Source organism: Daktulosphaira vitifoliae, unplaced genomic scaffold, assembly GCF_025091365.1.
Source record: "Daktulosphaira vitifoliae isolate Bord-2020 unplaced genomic scaffold, ASM2509136v1 Scaffold_2, whole genome shotgun sequence".
NCBI lineage: Eukaryota > Metazoa > Arthropoda > Insecta > Hemiptera > Phylloxeridae > Daktulosphaira > Daktulosphaira vitifoliae.
In genome coordinates, this window is record NW_026099573.1 from 18,680,150 (window position 1) to 18,701,243 (window position 21,094).

At 30.5% G+C, this 21,094-nt stretch overlaps 2 protein-coding genes and 1 long non-coding RNA gene across 4 annotated transcripts in view; 1 reads left to right on the top strand and 2 right to left on the bottom strand.

The window, feature by feature from the left end:
* The window catches only part of LOC126899402 (uncharacterized), a 6,483-nt gene extending 5,376 nt beyond the window's left edge, over positions 1–1,107 (bottom strand). The window contains exon 1 of the mRNA XM_050674337.1: positions 158–1,107. Within this exon, the coding sequence (XP_050530294.1) occupies positions 158–1,026 (869 nt within the window). The 5' untranslated portion in view covers positions 1,027–1,107. The remainder of the gene's footprint in view (positions 1–157) is intronic.
* Positions 1–21,094, top strand: part of LOC126899413 (uncharacterized) — a 34,432-nt gene that overhangs the window by 6,420 nt on the left and 6,918 nt on the right. Inside the window, exons 2-4 of one of the 2 annotated variants that reach the window (XM_050674365.1) lie at positions 3,788–3,870; positions 3,969–4,034; positions 4,376–4,441. In XM_050674365.1, the coding sequence (XP_050530322.1) occupies positions 3,798–3,870; positions 3,969–4,034; positions 4,376–4,441 (205 nt within the window). In that variant the 5' untranslated portion in view covers positions 3,788–3,797. Of the gene's footprint in view, positions 1–3,078; positions 3,871–3,968; positions 4,035–4,375; positions 4,442–21,094 lie in introns of those variants that run through there. The other variant, XM_050674354.1, reaches the window with a different exon arrangement.
* On the bottom strand, positions 1,182–4,018 carry LOC126899451 (uncharacterized). Its single transcript, XR_007702598.1, has 3 exons — positions 3,959–4,018; positions 3,183–3,337; positions 1,182–1,358 (listed from the first exon to the last, which is right to left on the bottom strand). It is a non-coding gene; the product is annotated as an uncharacterized LOC126899451 (long non-coding RNA).

Genomic DNA, 21,094 nt, shown 5'->3' on the forward strand with positions numbered 1-21,094 from the left:
TTTTTTTTTTTTAGAAAGTGGTATTCTATAATTTGGCCCTTTTTACTGTTATGTTTTTGTGGAAATTTAACTCTACAAAAATAATAAGTTCATTACATAAACTCTAAGAATTCATAAATTTTATATATTGAGACTTAAAATAAAATATATTCTTTACCCTGGTGTTGTGGGATGTAGTAAGTTGTGAAAACCAAGATTGACGTATTCGATTTTGACAGCTTCAGCATAAAATTCTTTGAGTACAATACACACGTTCTGGACATATTGCAAACGCTTAATTGAATAATTGTCGTGCTCTATAGCATCATCATTCTCTTCTATATTAACTTGCAATATATTTTTATAGTATATTGTATAAATAAAAAAATTTTTTGATGCTATAATTTGATGAAAACGTTTAATATTTACAAAATTCTTATAAGCTGTTTCAATTTGAGGATTACTACCGTTTTGATCAGTATAGTTGAGAATATCAATTTGTTTTTTTGAATTTAAGTACTTAATAACAAAAGAAAGTTCATCAATAATTATATGTTTTTCTTTATACATTTTAAAAGCAAATTTTATATTTAAACTACTAAAGAATTTCATGACATTGTAAAGTTTATCAAATAGGATCCTTGAACTTTCTACTGCGTCATCAAGTATAATAAAACAATCAAGAAAATTTTTAAATTGTTTTGTTGAATGATAGTTATCACATTGTTGTAGTATAAAACCAATATTTTCATGAAAAATTCCTAAAACCATTGTATACTTATTGTTAAGTGATTCAATAATCGCATCAAATATACTAGTAAAATTGTCGTTGTTGAGGTATAGACCTAAGTTTCGAATAAAAACTGGATTTTCCATTAAACCGTTCTTTAAGTTTTGCATTGGAATATTTCCGTTATGGACTCGAACATAATCTACTATTTCAAATAAGTATTCAGTATATTCTACATTCGCTAGTTCGCAGTTAGTTTTATCAAATTGAATTGACCATAATAGGAAATATATAAAATAATATATTTTTGTGAACATTTTTTAACAAACAAATAATATGAAAAATAAAAGTTTTAGTTACGTATTGATGAAATGAATGTATATTATAAATATTTTATACATTTAAATATGTATATTGACTAAATTAATATATATATGAAGTTCAGTTATTTTCAGTCATTTTATCGTCTATTTGTAAAGGTGTGTTTTAAATTACAATTGTTTAAGTAAATTGTAATCCATTTATTTGGAAATTTTCTTCGTTTATATCTTAAAATTCAGTCGTGTAAGCAAATTTTGTCAAGTTATTTTAATTTCAAGTAATTGAAATTTATTGTCTTAAAATATTCTACAATCATCTATACAACAATCTAAAAAGAAATTATATTAAGTATGACTAAAAGAAATATGAAACAGCGTGTAAACGGTGTCNATTATATTAAGTATGACTAAAAGAAATATGAAACAGCGTGTAAACGGTGTCAAGACATATATGGTTAATATTTGAATAAATTAAATAAACATAAATGTCTACAATAGCGAATGTGACAAAATAGTACAGAGTATCTTGGTGATTATTTGTATATTGGGTCAATTTTATTAAATATACTATTCAATTTTCTAGAATTTCTTAATGATTTATTACGTATTAGCATGTTTGTTTTAAAACCAAAAATTAAAATTTATACACATTTAAAAATTTTCTTTTTCTACCTCGCCTTAATCCTAATTTTTTGGGGTCGGCCACCCTTATCCTAAACTTCCACTTGACCCGATTTCCCACATCAACTACGATTACATTATTTGTCCTCATATTGCATTCAATAGCATCTCTCCATCTCTTTTTTGATCCTCCTCTACCTCTTCTTCCTTCAACATTCATTTCTATGACTGTTCTTACAGCTTCCGATTCCTCTCTTCTTGTAACATGACCGAACCATTTAAATCTATTTTCTCTTATCTTATCCATGATTGACGCTACACCTATACTCCATTATATATGTTCGTTCCTTATCCTATCTTCTCTAGTTGCTCCGCTAAACATTCTAAGTATTTTCATCTCTGCTGCACTCGTTCTCTGCTCTACTTTTTTGTCAACCACCCAAAACTTTGAACCATATATCATAGTTGATCAACAGTCTTATATAACTTACCTTTTTGCTTCATTGAAATTATTTAATCGTATAACCCACCAGACGCTTCTCTCTACTCAATCACTCTCACTTAATCCTGTATCTTATATTCTCGTCAATACCACCGCTATTTTGCACAATTGATCTTATTATTGAGATTGGCGATATTTTATCAATTTGAGTCAAGTTGGATTAGAAATCCAGATATGGATCAATCCGAATTCATACCTTAAATCTAGTAAGTACATTAATTTGTACTTATAGATTTGTAGTCAAATATACTATAATGTATTTTATTTATATAACTTTATTCTCTGAAATATTTATCAATTTATCTAATTATTTAAATTGTTATTTATTTATACTCAGTACAAGTATATATACTTAAAAGTTTAATAAATCATTATTTTTCTAAAAATAACAAAATATAACGAAATGTTAAAAATTCTATAAGAAACAACGTCGGTAAAATATCATATATTATAAATGGGTAGTAATTGTTGAAACTACAAATCAAAGATTTATTTTTAAAATACTTAAAATCTAATAAGACTATTATACGATAGTCTTATACAAATTTTAATATCAAGATAATGTCTTATGTTATTTTAACTTCGCTGAAAAGGTGTTGATTTTACTTTGCAATAAATAGGTATTTCTAAAATTATAAAAAAACTTTATCAAACTATAAAATCTATATCTAGAATCATAGTTGTACTGAACAGTTTATATAAAATTTACCATACCGTTTATTATCATAATAACAGTAGTATTATAAAACTATTTTTTAAAATATGACTTCATTAATGCTTGTTTTAAAATTTTTGTTAATATTTTGTGTCATTGTATGCACCCAATCAACAAAAAATTCAATGAAAAATACTATTACTCTGAATAATCTTTTGAAATGTGTTGGATGGAAAAATTTAAATCGTATCAGATATGTAACTTNTTGTATGCACCCAATCAACAAAAAATTCAATGAAAAATACTATTACTCTGAATAATCTTTTGAAATGTGTTGGATGGAAAAATATAAATCGTATCAGATATGTAACTTACTTAAATCAAAATAATGATCTTTTGAGTATCATCGAAGAGCCAGTAACACCAAAATCATGTAATACAAAATTACGAGCCACGACTGTTTTCCTCGGTTGCACATACGCAAGTATTTTATTGGACATTGTGATTGCTGTCAATTATCAAGTAATATTCTATGAAAATATAATAAGTAATAATGAATCTTGTAAATTACAAGTCCACAATTGCACAGTAAAACTATTAGAAATTTTCTCCAATATAACTTTATTTACAAAAAAAATGCAAGGCGCTTTGTACGCTATAGACAGCATGCATGAAAAACCATGGAAACTTAATAAAAGGTACCAATTTATTTTAAAACTAGTATTTGATAAGTTCCTAAGTTTACAAAGGCAATTAAATAATTATTCTTCCACAAAGAAGAATGTCAGTGTATACAGTAATGATATACTAAAAAATATAAAAGAAAACTTGAAAGAAATTAAAATAAATATAAATGTGGATATCAATCAATATTGTAGATTGGAACCTAATAATATCTATTTGTTAGCGAATAAATTGAAAGCTAAATATAAAAATTTTAATTTCGAAAGAGAAAATGTAGCTTTATATAATAATGGTTGTGAAATCAAGATGTTGATTTTAGAAAACTATACAAATCTAGGACTTAAATTCATTTTAAATACATTAGATCATGATTTAAAAGGTATGTAATTGTGTCTTAATATTTTTACGTTAGATTTCAGTAAATGAAACACTTGAAATATTTCATTACTGTAATTTTTTTTAATTACTTGTATTTAGAAGCAGAAAATGAATATGCAATCTCTCCAGCTCCGATTCCAGTTTTTTACGATTCACATCATAAAGGTAAATTACTTATGATAATTTTAAATTTTGGCCATCAAAACCAATTGTACGTTCTAGTGTGATAACTATTTTCAGTATTACACATTTTTTTAAAATGATTTAAACTTAAAAAACTACTCAATTCTAATAATTAACTTAATTCATATTATATATATGTATATTAATACATGTTACATGTCAGTCTTATAATAGCTTACAATTTTAACATTAGCAATAAAAAATCAAAAAGTGACTACGCCTGTTATTATAAAATATATTTGTGTTGCTCTTCATAAAGTTACAGTAAATAAAACACTTCAAATATTTTATTACTATAATTATATTTAATTACTTGTATTTAGAAGCAGAAAAGAAATCTGAAATCTCTCCAGCTTCACCTCCAGTTTTTTATGATTTTTTTCAAAAAGGTAAATTTCTATTTATAATTTAAAATATTGGTATTCAAAACCAATTTTACGTACTAGAATGATAACTATTTTCAGTATTACATATATATTTTGAAATCATTTAAACTTAAAAAACTACTCAATTCTAGTAATTAACTTAATTCATATTATATATATATATATATATGTATATTAATACATGATAAATATCAGTCTTATAATATCTTACCATATTAATATTAGCAATATAAAATCAAAAAGTAACTAAACATTTTATTATAACATTTGGTTTTTCTTTATAAAGTTACAGTAAATAAAATACTTGAAATATTTAATTATTGAAATGTTTTTCTTATTACTTGTTTTTAGAATTAGATAATGAATCCTCAATATCTTCAGCTTCAATGCCAATTTATTATGATTTTTTTCAGAAAGGTAAATTTCTATTGATAATTAAAATGTTGGTATTCAAAACCAATTGTATAGTCCAGTGCCATAACCGTTTTAAATATTACATATATTTTTTAAATTTATTTAAACTTAATAAACTACATAATTCTAGTTATGAATTTAATTTATATTAGACAAATGCATATATTATATCAATGCATATTATAAGTCAATACATATTGTGTATTAAGTGTATCTATTAAATAGAGATAAAAACTTCGTATGATATTGGAATTTTTGATTGTTAAATATACGTAATAATCACACCAAACTGTTGGCAAATTAAAAAATAAGATCAGGGCCGGATTTCGGGGAGGGCTGAGTGGACTGCAGCCCAGGGTCCCCCACAAATTTGGTATACATTGGTATCACAAATATGATAATAATTGTTATTTAATAAGTAAAAAAATACATCTCCTTGTTTATGTATAAGGGGCCCCCACAATGCATTCCGCCCAGGGGCCACCACATACCTAAGTCCGCCCCTGAATAAGATGTTCATGTTTTGAAAAAGTGATCATAATCGATTATTACAACGAACATTTCAACTGATCCACTTCATAACATCCAAAAATTAAACAGTTATAGCAAGAAACATGGTTGCATAGTGGAATACCGGCACAGCGTTGACGTGCCATACTTGAGAAAAGTATACATAACATCTGACAGTGTTTAAAATCAATATTATAAGAAACGCTATGAACCAAATCTATAGATAGTGTTTGAAATCCCGCAGGGGAATCCGCAAGGATTACGGGCCTAACAACCCCACAGACCCTAATTATTTTAGTGGAGGTGGCAACATGTACCACTGCTCTTAGCTTGTCATGACTTTGGTTAGTTGGGACCGGTAGGCCTGGGCATACCTGATTGCTAACAGCGAATAGGCCCCCCTAACCCAGCCATACCAAGTGAAAGGGTTGCTAACTTGTCACAGGGTAGTTAGCCGAAACGTAAAGTGACCATTGGGATCCTCTATGGCACCTAGCGCACTATAGAGTATACAGCTTTATCACAGTACCAAGCTCTGCTGTGACGGACCTTTATTTCTGGACTATTAGTGGGAACTATATGGACAAAAACATAGAAACACCACAAAACAACGAATTTGAGACGATCAGGTATCTTACGGACAACCTGTCGGAACAAGATCGTGAACTGGCGACTCTTCGCAGAAGAATCGCCAAACTTGAAGGTCTCAATACGAACAACGGGGCACTTTGTGAACCGTCTACTAGCAAAGAGACAGCAACGTCAACAAATGTAGACCAGGAATCGCAAGATCAACTGGGAGCAGCAGCTGACAAAATCGGGGGTCTAAAACTTAGACCTAAGAAACTGAGCGGCAGTCAGAGGCGCAAGCTGAAGTGGAGCCCAGCAATCATGGAGGGACAGAAAAACCTAATAAAGGAGGGAAATAAGGGAACCGATGACTTGAAAAAGTCAAAAGGAACCGTAGCTCAAAAATCTGAGGACAAGGGTGAAGAACCTCCATGTAAGAAAACTCATTGGATACCGACCTACAGGGATGTGTTAACCGATGATAAAAAAGTGGCTCTGGTACTAGCAGGCTACCCCACTAACAAGTAGACCACAGATCAGAGGCTAATAATTGAGTTTTGTGCTGGAGACTTGATACTGTCGGGTACTGATGGAATCGATGTACCAAGGTTTGAAGACACCAGACTCACTAATGGAGCACTAGTGATCAGTGCAGCCCAAGAGAGCTCTCTTAAGTGGCTCACCGATCATGTCAACCTGATAAAACCTTGGGATGGTGCAGAACTCCAATTGGAAGTGTCGTAACTCAAAAATGTTATACATAAAAATTTTATTATATATACTAAAAATGTGTAAGTGAGAGTTACTTTTGATTCGGGGTGTAATTCGAGGGTCATAAAATAACGATGTAAAAAATCTTACCTGATAAATTCTCTGGTTTTTATAATTATCCTTAGTGATGATATCGGTGAGAATAATAAATAAAGTACACAAGTTCAGATTTTCAGTTCACAAATTAACACATAAAATTTCGACAATGACGACCACGACGTTCGCACAACTTAATATGGACCACGAAAAGAACAGCTCAATACGGAGCATGAAATGAACAGCCCGGAGCAAGGGTTTGCTCTGGCTTTTTATAATATTTTTTTACCCCCAAAAATCGTCACTGTCGAATTTTTAGTATAATTGTTTATTGATAAGTAAGCATGAAAAACACAGAGATCAATACAGATGAATAGAACATAAATTAGTTTGACATTTACATATATAACATTAACATGTTTTTTTACAAGCGAGACGAAAATTGATACAATGCATTTAACTATTAATAGTAGAATAACAAAGATGACAAAAATAATATATAGATTTTATTTTGGTGAGGAAGGATTTTTAAAGTAATTATTAATTGATTTATGATCGAACCGCATACACTACAATGTAGTTAAACAGTGTGAGTCTTTTGACTATTTCTCTTAAATGTCTATCTAAGTTTTTGTTCGAAAAAGGATCATGTCCTTGTAAGAATATAATGTATAATGAAACAAGTTAAAATGTACCACTTCTATCCATAGAAGTGGTGACTATTTGAAATGAAAAAATATATACTAATAAAAACTAAAAAAGATAATATTGTTAAGTACATGAACAGGGTATTTTAGTGTTGTCTCGTATAAATAATAGTGACGATTATATTACGACAGAAGCCTACAACCCGATCAAGTAAAACAGATGGTTACTCATATACCAGGGCTACCAAAAGAGTCCAACAAGATCTTGGAAATTTGAGCAAAACAAAACCCAGGGCTGAGCACGGCGATCTGGAATGTCCACCATGAGACAGAGGTTGGCCCAAAGGACAAACTTTGTTCCTAAGTGTGGACGAAAAGAGCATAGCCAAACTGGAGAAACTGAAGCGTAGTCCATATTTTGGAATTGGCAGAGTTTGCTTCATAGACTATGTTGCCAAGTAGCCACCAGCCCAGAAGGATGTGAAAAAATCTACTCCTCAAAAATCTGGGAAGAGGAAGACTGAAGAATCACCAGTGCCACTCGGAAAAGGAGGTAAGGCACAGATAAGACACAAACGGACGCACTTCATTCCTGCCTTAAAAGGGAAGGGAGGAAGTATGTTACGTAAGGGAAAGGGACCCAGGAAACCGCCACCCTCAATAACAGCCATAGCTGATGGAAACCTTTCCACGGATCCAAAAGGAAATGTGGAAGCGTGGAAATGGGAAATGTGAGCGAACCTAAGGAACGGTAGCCATCTGGGAACCTTTAATTATTACAAAAATGAAAAATTAGTACTAATCCTAGGTATGGATGCTAATGCACACCACACTAGTTGGGGGAGCAGTAACATCAACCAAGAGGAGAGGTTATAATGGATCTATTGCTGACTGCAGACCTAAGTATACTGAACAGAGGTAGTGAACCTACTTTTGTTATCAGGAACAGACAGGAAGTCATTGATCTGACAGTTTGTTTAAAAGGGTTACTTCAAAAGATAAAAGGGTGGAAAGTGTCCTCCGAACCTTCTCTTTCTGATCATAGGCACTTACGATTCACTTTGGAAATTAACAAAGTTGAGACGGAGTACTATAGGAACCCGAAAAGAACAAACTGGGACAAATACAGGGCAGATCTCTCTCGTGACCTGATTAACCTACAGTTTAGATTAGGGTTGAGACAGAGTAATGAAAGGGCTGTAAATATGCTACAGGATTCCATTGTCTCGGCTTACAAAGAAAACTGTCCTTTAATACAAGAGAAAGTTACAGGACAGGGTTCAAGTAAGCTCTTAAATAAAGCAATGAAATCAGGTTTGAAACAACACTGGGAATCCTATAAGGACGCCTAAAGAAACTACAAATCTGCATTGAAAAAGTTTAAAAGAGAAAGCTGAAAGAAGTTCTGTGGTGATATACAACAACTCCCTATAGCAACTAGACTCCTGTGATCACTAAGGAATGGACCAAACAAAACTGTCGAAACAATATTACTGCCAGGCAGAATGTTCACCAATAATGATAATGAAACATTATCACTTTTGATGAACACACATTTTCCTGACTCTGGAATTAACAACAGAGAACAGGAACATGATGCACAGGACAAACGTGTGACCTGTGCTGATTGGAGACTAACCAGGAGAGTGATAACCCTAGGTGGAATAGATGGGCAGTAAAAGCCTTTGGCAGTTTTAAAGCTGCAGGCTGTGACGAAATTTTCAGTGCACTTCTGCAAGAAGTGTTAGAGATAATCGGCCCCCATCTCTGCAAAATATTTAGGGCATGCCTTTCCTATGGTTATCAACCAGAAAGCTGGCGAAAGGTTAGGGTGGTGTTTATAACTTATTGATAGGTACATCAAGGAAAGACCTCTTAAGGAGAACCCTTTACATGAAAACCAACATGCGTATCAAACGGGGAAATCTACTGATACAGCTCTTTACTGCTTAACCNAACGGGGAAATCTACTGATACAGCTCTACACTGCTTAACTACTAAGATAGGGAAAGCTGTAGAGAATAAAATGTATGCAGTAGGTATATTCCTGGACATCGAAGGGGCTTTTGACAATACTCCCTTCGATGCTATGTGTGAATCTGCACAACAGCATGGAATAGAACCACTTATTATTAAGTGGATAGAATCCATGCTTAAGGAACGCTCCATTTTGGGACAGCTCAATGAGACCAAAGTAATCAAGAGTGTTAAACAGGGATGTTCACAAGGCAGGGTCTATCCCCCTTGCTATGGTGTCTAGTATTGGACTCGCTTATTAGAGAGTTAAACAAATATTGTTATACACAAGCCAATGCGGATGACTTAGTTATAGCAGTGGTGGGTAAATTCCCAGAGACTATTATAGACTTAGCACAATAGAGACTTAACACTATACAGATATGGTGTAGTAAGTACGGTCTATCTGTTAATCCAAATAAAGCAGAGGTTGTTATGTTCACTAGAAGGAGAATAGGACTAGACAGTCTTAACACTCTTACTCTAAATGGACAAGAAATTAGCTTAAAATCGGAAGTAAAATACTTAGGTATTTTCTTGGATAGTAAGCTAAAATGGAATTCATATGTTGAAATAAGAATCAAAAAATCAATGACCACATTGTGGACTTGCAGTAGAGCCTTGGGAAAGACATGGGGTCTTAAACCAAGAGTTATGTATTGGTTGTACACATCAGTGATTAAACCTATGATAATGTACGGTGCCCTTGTTTGGTGGACCAGAACAGCACTCGTTAAAGCTAGAAAAGAACTTAGTCGCATACAGAGAATATATGCTATGGCCATCACTGGAGCATTAAGAACTATACCAACGGTCGCATTAGAGGCACTAATTGGATTGCCTCCTCTGCATCTAGAGGTGAAAGCTCACGCCAAAGCCACGGTATTAAGATTCCACAACTTATGTATGTGAACTTTGGAGAGTGACATCTTAAACATCTTAACGCAATGGGGGTATCGGAATCACCATTGTGCAGAAAGTGTGGAGTAGAAGAGGAAGACTCATTTCACATCATGTGCGAATGTGAAGTCTTGTCCACACTAAGATCAAACTACTTGAATAAACCTTTTCCTGAAAAAGAAGATTAAAAACTTAAAACCCAAAGAGATACTTAATTTCGCCAGAAAGACAGGACTCTTTGGTCATCTTTAGAGGTGACTTTATGGTTGGTAATGTATTAACACTTTGGTGATAATACTTAGGTGAGTAAACCGAATCAATACAATTCGGTATGAGGTGCGCACAATGAACGAACAGGTCTGAGTGCATGGGCATTATGTCTATCTCGATAATAACTTAAACTAACTAAAACTAGTGTTTGAAAAAAAAAGAAACTCCTATTTCCTTAATTATATCCTGAATAGTAGTTCTTAAATATAGTAATATAGTATTAAATATAATTTTGGTTGGGTTTTATTAAGGGATTAATGGAATTATTAATATTTAATAATTTAATATTGTAATTTTCACGGCAAAAGAATAAAAAATGATAAAGTAATATATTTCGTAATTTCTATAATTAACTTGTATAAAAAATAAAGGGATATACAATAATTTATAAAAAAAATTTTTCTCTTCATTCCTTCATTCCCCGTAAATGGGAGAAATCTCCAATAAAATTACAAATTTAAAAATCGCTAATTTTTGAAATTTTTTCAATATAATAATGTAATATACTTTATCATGGAAAAAAAAAATGTCGTACTTTATTTTGTCTTTGCGGTAAAAATGGTTACCAAATTCTATTTTTGTGTGAAAATTCTCGATATTGTATTTTACAATTTTAACATTATAATGCTACAACTTATTAAAAAGTGTATGCGTCAATACAATTTTTGTATGAGAAATAATATTTATATCCCTCTTTCATTCGACATACTTTATCTTAATCTATATATAAATAAGGAAATAGCAGATCATGTAGCTACTGTAATAATACACAAATTTTTTAAAATTAAACACTATCTAAAGATTTGCATCGAAGCGTTTTTTATGATAGTTATTTTAATCACTGTCAGATATCATTATACTTGATTCAACTATGCCACGTCATCACTTTGCCGCGACTCACCTGTGCTAGGATACACACATACACACTTCAGCACTACATAGATCACTGGTTTTGCGCAGGCGACCCTTTCCACCATCAGTGACTATTACCACACCACACACTAACAGGTTGGTCAGCCTGTTGGAGTGGTATACCAAGAAGCCGGACCTTTGGTAAAAAGAACGTAATGACTGGGTAAAGTATTTTACTTTTTGATACCCCCGGCCCGTATAATGAATGATAGACACACACAAAAAAACTGATTATTGTAAAATTAATACCTTCTCAGCTTTGCACCGAAGCTAATGTTAACTTAGTTATAATATAAAATGAAATGAAATATTTTGGATTTTATATTAGACAATTACAGAACTATTTTCAAACATTAAGACTAACGGGTTTAGTTAGAAAATAATTTTAAAATATTTTTAACAAAATGAAAATGATTACTTCTTGAGTATATAATTATCTGAAGGAGAAATTAAATATTTCTTATGTATACCCTCCCTGCCAGAAAAATGTGAGTAGTTATAATTGTGGAATATTTAACTTATAATATTTTTATTCCTACGATTTTTTTTGATATAACTATTTATACAAAAAAACAATAAAATTATATTAAAAAGTTATGAAAATATCAATTTCTGTAAAATTATAGCAAAACACAGTTCTACAGTATTTTGAAATTGGTATTCCAAGATGCACAACTTATGTATAATAAATGGCTAGTGTTAATTCTGCCTGTTGGAATAAAATATATACTGTTAAATACACATTAAACTATTTATTTTATATTTTTTAATTTATTCATTGTAAATTATATAATTTTCAAAAAATAATCGAAAATATAAATATTAAAAATGTATATCAAATTTAAAATAACTATTTTATTTCTTCAGATTTAGTTGGTGATACGATAATGAATGAAGCATTCGAAGTAGAAACAGAAGAACTTACTAAAATAGATCACACCGAATCATTAAAATTATATTAAAATTATTTTTTTATTAATATTCAGACATATAATATGTCCAATTCAAAATATAACATAGATTTTAGTTGAATGTAATATTGTTAAGTACATTATAATACATGTAAGAATAATTATTCTATACATTATATTTATATGACATATTGCTACTATTTTGGCAGCAATACGTAACTGACAATTGATCAATACCAGGAGTAGTGTTGGGCAAATTCTGTATAAAATGGTATACGTTTTGTTCTTCATTTACTTTCTAAAAAAATTGTTGTACACCCTAAATCCATTATTGTTAAAAAAATATTTAATAACTTGATATTTTTAATATTACAACAACATTTCAAAACTAAATATTATTTTATAATAATATTTTAATCATCTTGTGCACAAGGGCATTTGCGGCGGGTCGTCGTCGGCCGTGCGGCACTTGCTGCACTTCGCATCGCCGAGTATGGCACATGGTGTTGGTCAGTCAACAGTGGCGGCTCGCCGGGTGAGGCAAGTGAGGCACAATCTCACCTGCAATTTACCTTATAATAATTTATTTATTTCGTGCCTCCATCAATATCAAATATCTTTCAAAATATTATAATTTATTTTTATAATTAACACAATTTGTAATCTTGAACCATAAAAGATAATAGGACGAAAATAGATAACATAATGTTGCGCCTGACTGGCGCTGCACAAACACAGCGAGATATAACACGGTAGTTAGTGCCGAAACCAAAGGTCTAAAATGACAACACGTTACACGACTGATTACAAAGCAAACCGATGATGTCCGAGAGGCAAACTTTTTTTTGATTCAGTTGCTATACTGGATTATTAAGATTGATTGGTGGGGGAGAGTCGTGAATACTTAGTAAAATGAGGCTGATGTAAATTTTCCTCAGCGGTGAACACCATCTTGTGCCAGGTGGTTTCAAATGCGAAACGACATTTTACATATTAATTAAATGGAATCGACAATATGTCGTTATTGTGTTCTAATCTATGCTTACCCCACAAAAACAGCAAACGGATTACGTTTATCATATCAGTTATCAGTCAATGTATAAAAGTATTACACGATTATAATTTTTCATCTTATAATTTATAAAAATTTTAAAGAATTAACATGTTACCAATTAATACAGCTATTATCTACGTGTACTTATAATCTTAAAAATAGGTATATTCTTTATTCAAATTTACTAAATTAAAAGTTTGCCTCACCACTTCCGAGACCTACGAGCCGCCACTGTCAGTCAAATAGTAGGGCGACGGCTGATAAAAAAGTGGCACGAGTCGCGGGGCATCGTGTATAACGAAGCGACGCGGGGCCTTGTCAACTTTTAGTTTGGATTTTCGTCCGAGACTCTCTACTTCTCATAAACTTCATAGAATTTCAGATTACGATGCCAAGTTGCTTATAACTACAAAAAAAAACTTCTGGTATTTTATATGTGATTCAAATATTTAATTTTGAATGGTATGACTATTATTTAAATACATGTAATATAAGAGATGGTGTCCCACGGAATAGCGATATAGTGCCTGTTATATATTTTATGTACTGATGATATACCTACAATTACAAATACATTATTGAGTATCTACACTGATGATGGATTTGATGGGGAATATTAAGAATAAAAACAGCAAAGCGTTAAATATGTACGCTGGACTCTTTGGAGCATCATAGATACTGTAGCTGTGTAAGTATCCCATAACACCGAACCATATTTAAGAATAGAACGAATAAACAATACATTTGTAATAACTCGAAAAGAAAATAAATATAATTTTGGTTGGGTGTTGTTTAAGCTACTACTTTTATTGTATTAATGATGTGATTACTTGGGATATGAGTACTAGGGTCTGTAAGAAAGATAGAAGATGATAAAAAAATAAAGTGATAAAGTTTGAATTTAAGTCATTGTCTATCTAATGCACTTGTTTAAATAGTAAATATCATTCTATGAAAATGCATTTGATATTGTAGTTAAATTCTTATATTTTTTTAAGAATAAACTGAAACAATGGTGTAGTTAAATAATTTTATCCAAGGTTTTAGTAGTTTGTCCGACAGCCATTGTTTAAATAAATTCGATTTTTCTGAAATACCGGTTCAAAAATTAATATCGACCAGTCATTTTTTTAATTAGATCATTTTCTATTTCATAAGCTAAATAAATATATATGTTAACACCCTTATAAGTTATAAGGGATTATTTTAAAAAGTAATTATTAGTTAATAAATCTGTAGTAATTAACACATATAATAACTAATACATATACTCTGCATCGTGTTTTCTCGCTAGGGTCCTAACAGTTGGCTAAGCTGTTCCTAAACGGGGCAACACTGGCCCTATATAATTTATATCCCACTAAAAGAGCAGTTAGTGGTTTTGTGACCAAAGAAATATAGGCTCTCAACAAACAACGATAACAAGCATTTATTTATATTTAATATTATTTAAAATATAACCTGACTGGATCTCTAGAGATGTTGGTGGCATCCAAGTTAGGTGAGCGATGTCGGCGAGTGTATACAACCCGAAATAATAATAACAAGTTAACAATAATAATATTAATTTTAGTAACCACAATAATACTGTCCGAGTTAAGTTATCAGATTAATAAAGGTAAGTCGCCGCAAGCGTGGTAAAATATCGACAAACTTCGTTACGTTTTTAATTAATGTAAGATAAGTGTGTAATCGGTTTAGTTACACCCACACGCTGCATACTCATAATTGAGCTGTAGGGTCGTTTGTGCTGATCAGGCACTAGTATAGCTGTTAATTATTAATGTTGGTGAAGGACGAATAATCTGTCCGTAACAACTCAATAAAATTATATTACCAAAACAGTATTCCATGTAGATAAGATAAAAAAAAAATAACTTTTTTTTATACAAAACTGAACTACCTTCTTACGCATTCCAAAAAAAACCCCACGAAAAGGATTCTATCATATTGCACAATCAAATCTAAAAAAACAAGTTTTAAGAATCTCCCTAGAGATCGCTAAACCACTTTTGCAGACTATAAAAAGGCCAGTTTTTTCTGATAATTGGGGTTTTTGATCAATATTTTCTCACGTGGAATCTGCATCATTATAGGTAAATACTTTGTTCCATGGCCATAGTTTTTTTTTTATGTAACCATTAATAATGAACATTATTTTATTATATTTAATAATTTTAATATTAGAGTTCGTGGTTATAGCTTTTTATAAAATCTACGCCGTTACACATTTCATTATTAGTCGCTGTGACTTATAAGAATTCTAATACATCTTATTTTTATTTTAACAATTTTTATGGAAACAAAATTTCAACGCATAAAACATATTGGTATTTGATTTATTTATATATATTTTCATAATGCGTCTTCCAAATTATAAAAAATATATAGTTAGATTGCATTATGTCTTTTTCATATTGAAAAGCCATAAATTAGCTATACAGAGTACTAGCACAAATAATAACACAATTTTTGCTGAAAAATCATATATTTTTATATAATGGCTAGTAAATCATAGAACACATGTTTTCGTATAATAGCCTTTTCCTTCACTACTTAATCATTTCTATCTCATAATTACTTATTAATTACAATTTAACTCGTAATTTCTAATAAACTATAAATTTTGTTTTAGTATATACTTCCCTATATGGTTACGTAACCATACATATGGATTTACTCTTAACTCACATACCTGTGATATCTACTGTATTAGCTAAAAAAAGGGGATTCCCTACTCAGATTAGTATACTCTTAACCTCTCTAAATACTATGGGAAGGAGACATTTGCGACCATAACCATCGATCTGCACACTATACATTTTTTTTCGTAGTTTATGTCCCCTACTTATGGGATGCGCCGTCATAGCCCTACATATAGACTTACTCTTAACCCCTACTTGTGATACTTACTGTATTAGCTTTGAATATCAAGGTGTACTATATGATGTTCAAACTAACTCGATATACTATACATATACCATGATAACTATACGATGTATAGTATACATGAAACATAGTATAACACAACGCTATTTAGGAACAAGCAACATCAACTTTTCACCGCGGTCCATACCCCCAACTGTGTATACCGTTCATCTACTTAGGGAGAGGAAACAGCCTATGTCGCTTTGCAGAGTATCCAGCTCATATAATATGTATCTACTTACTTCAAGAATAAAATAATAATGCAAGTAATTTTTTACTTAAATACGCTAAATATATATATATTACTAGCTGACCCGGCCACGTTTCGTTGTGGTTTGATTATTATACGATTAATATTATTTTCAATTATGTGACATAACTATGCAAATATTTATAAAATTTATGAATCTGACTTATCGGATATTATCATTGAATACAATTTTTAACACTTAACTATGAAGAACGGCCCCAAAAAAATGTTTTGATTTTATACTTTATTTATCTGAAATTCAAGTACAATAAAAAAATTAATAAAATTCTATATTGCTTACATTTATATAAATTAAAGTGGATCAATGAGGTACTTAAGGTTGATTTTTACTCCAAACAATTATGTTACTATTATGTTATGTTAATATAAAAATTTAATTAAGCGCTATTTGGTGCAAAATATTTTTAGTTAACTTGTCTTTTGCTAATATGAATAAATTTGACGGTTTACCAACACGTGAGCATGTAACATATAATTGAACATGGGCAAAACATGGATTTTCTAAATGTAAGCCGCAAATGGACATTGCTGGCCTTGAGATTTGTTAATGGTCATTGCGAATGCTAATCGAACAGGGAGTTGAAGTCTTTTGAATAATATTGTGGTATCTGACGGAATCATTGGGATACGTGGCAATAGAACAATTTCTCTTTTAAATCTTTCTGTCAAAACGGTTGCTTCAATAACATTTCCGGTGATTCTTTTGATGACCAAACATGTATTATTGCATAGTATGGGTGGATTCAAATTACGTAGTAGAATATCGGTGATCCAATTTTTAACCTAACATTATGTGGTGCCATTCTTGGTAATCCAGAGAATTTAAAAATTCTGTAGGGTAATGTACAGCTTCGTCTTCATCAACAACACTATCAATCGACTTAAACGACATCAGATCATCCGGTGAGAGCTATATCTGGAAGTTAATTTCAGCAACATCAACTTTCTCTAATGCGCAACACAGACCAAGTGTTTCATTGGGGAATTTCAACGCCTGACAATATTGGCATACTTTGTCCATTTTACCAATAGAAATTAAAGAATGTGCAGAGTAATTAATATCCTATGCATATTCATACACAAGATGAACAAATGATGTGAGTTTTAATTCGTGATTGGTTCGCTGTCTTTTACGTTCTCTCGCCCTTGACATAGATGTTTATTGTTCACGCGCTGCTCTCGTTCTAGCTATATTTTGCGTATACGTTAATTACGATGTTCATAAGATTCTTGTGCACGATTCTCTGCTATCTTAATTCTTTGAGATTCATTGGATGCTGTACGTTGATGTGATGACTGAGAACTTCTTTCTGCACGTTTGCGCCGTGCCTCTACTACACGCGGTGAGGTTAGATTTTTTTGGTAGCATCTTACTACAGAAATGAATAAAGTAAAACAGTTGAATAATAAAAGAAGAAATATATAAATCAAAATTCAAAATCAAATATTAATGGAAAATAAAAATAAAAAATTATAACTTCAAAATATTTAGACTTCTAGATTTATTGTATTTCGAAATGAAATTATATATTTTTTTTAATTTTCAAATAGGTTAGGATGAAAAAATAACATAAAATTGAATAAAAAATAACGATGAATATTATGTATTATTTAAAATAAATTTGAAATTATTTTCTTGAAATAAATTTTATTAAATATTTTAAATCATCAATTAAATACAACAAAGAAATATAAATAAAGTGAAACTTACACAATTAATATGCGATTTCAAATTTGCATGATGTGAATATAAACAAAAGATCTTTAAAAAAAAGATAGCATAAATAAATTGCATAAAATTTTATTAATATACGTTTAATTAAATATATTAAATCAAAGAAAATGACGCAATTGAAAAAAAACATTAATAAATCAAGTAATACTTATGTAATAACCTATAAAATGTATTGTGGATTAATATATAGAAAAAATATTGTGTTTAAGTGGAAATCACCAATTATTGTCAATAATTTTGAGAAGCGTTTACAATTATTGAAAGAATACACACATAGATAGGCGCCATCTGTTGGACGCTTTCATTACTTTACTTTAATAATGAAAATTGATAAAATATAAAAGTTTCATACCGTCATATACGAGAAAATAACAGCAATAGACTTTTACGAATATTATTTTCAATAAAAAATAACTGAGACTATTAATAAAGATAAAAACTATCCTATTGCCTGAGTTGGACCCAATTACACATGTATGTCAAATTTCATCAAAATCGGTTCAGTAGTTTCTGTGTCCATCGCGGACAAACACCGTGTTATGAGATTTTTATAAATAAATATATTAAGCGTTGCATAGTTAATATAATTACTTACGAAAACGATTTGATTATAAATAATACGATTTATTTTTATAAAACCTGATACTGATTTTTATATGCAATATATTATAATATTTTAAATATATATAACTCTCTATATTTTATTGAAAAATATGTTTTTAATCTTATATTTCTACACTGATCTTTGTTGAGTAAGTGTATGAGAAAATATATTTTATTGAGAGATTAACATCAATATTTTATAATGTTTCCTTTTAACTAACCAAAACAATATACAAAAATATTTATATTCATGTAGATATTAATCAGAATGGTTTTGAGACAGGAGTGGTACGGTAGACAAAATGAAAAAGATAATGCGTTTGAATATAATTTACTATATTTAAATATGTATTTACTTATAAATAACTTTACGACTTTAACGAGTTAATACTTAATAATATAGAAGTGAGCAAATTAACATAAAAGATTCAGTGAAAGTGATTCAATGGAGAGTCGTCCAGGTTCGACCCTATAAACTATGTTACTCTTAAACGAGTAGATGACAATTACGTCGTAGATATTGATCTCAATTATTTAATTCATGTGTAAGTAGTGATCAGACACGTTCAAGTTTATTTAAAATAAATAAGAGGCCTTTATTCATTCTCTAGACATCCCCCGGAAACGCCAAGGTAAATACTAGTTAATTAAATTAATAAGGTTAAAAAAATTACTTCTTTTAAGTGCATGGTTAAAGTAGAAATAAAGAAAGATTGAGTGATCATTGAAAAAAATCACTGGGTCTTTCTATGGCCTCTTCACTATTCTTATAAACCCTCAAACTATTACCCAAAAATTATCACTATTAAAAAACAAATAGTAACTCTCCTTACACATCTCTCGTCTAGTATTTTAAATATACTTCTATTTATTTCTTTTTGAGTTACTATAGTTTTCACGATTTATGTTATTAATGATATTAATGACAATTAGGAAGCAAAAAGCCAGTTCACAACAGTGGTATTATGGTAATGTATCTTGGCACTATTGCCTTAAAATGATGCGGTCATAATAATAACTAAGATAACATTTTAATATTTAAATACCTTCATAAGTTTCTCTGCGATGTCTACCGGAACAACAATTAGCTATTTATAGTTTGGTAGTCATTCTCGAGGCTACAAATTCATGAGTTAGTTTCAATTTAGTTAACTTATTTTAACGTGACAAAATGTGAATTTTTATATCTATTATTATTTCATATGATATAGATAAATTTAATGTTTTACTTTGCTAATGAGCGCGTATACGTTATATCCGACTGTGTAATCAGAAAACTGTACTATTTCTGTTATAATGAACACTATACATACAATAATCTTTATCAAGTTAATAATCTTTCCCTATATGACACATACACTGGCCATTACCTATATAATTCAAATACCGTTCTATCTTTTATTTTTTTGGTATTTAATAAATTGTTAGAGCGATACCCTCTCCTCGATCGTCATCGCCGTCAATGTCTCTTGTCCCAGTGTGTCGAAAAAACGCCCCTCTTCTGTATAAACCACCCTAGTGATATTTTGCTGAATAATACAGCTAATATTTTTCGTGTAATCGGTTTTCTAAATATATGTTATAACTTTATTTTGGTGCCGGCCATTTTCTAAAACGAGATCCCCATTTTAGATGAATCCCATCTGGTTCTGGGTCCGTATTTTTGTTATAATTAATAATGTATTGAGCCTGTTTCATTTAATTAAATGCAATATTTCTTATGGCATCTGTGCTTTGTGTATTTATTTATCCGATATGGTTTTTTATTATTTTTTAAAAAATATTTAACAAATTATTATTATGGTATTTTAGCCATTTTATTTTATTAAAAATAAAAATATATTTTTGTTCACAATCTAGATGTGTTAATATACCATATATACTGTTTTTACTATAGTAAAATAAGCAAATTTTCTAAATACTAAGTAATTGGTCAGCGATGTATCGTGCGTATATTATTCCTGCAGTGCCTAATATGGCCGAATAATGAAAATTATATACGAACTTGTTCCGGTGTGAAAGATACTGCACATGTACTGTCTAAAATTGTTCAAGCTAAATACGTAAAGAACCAGCCTAATTTAACGAGAACTCTGAGGAGGGTCCAA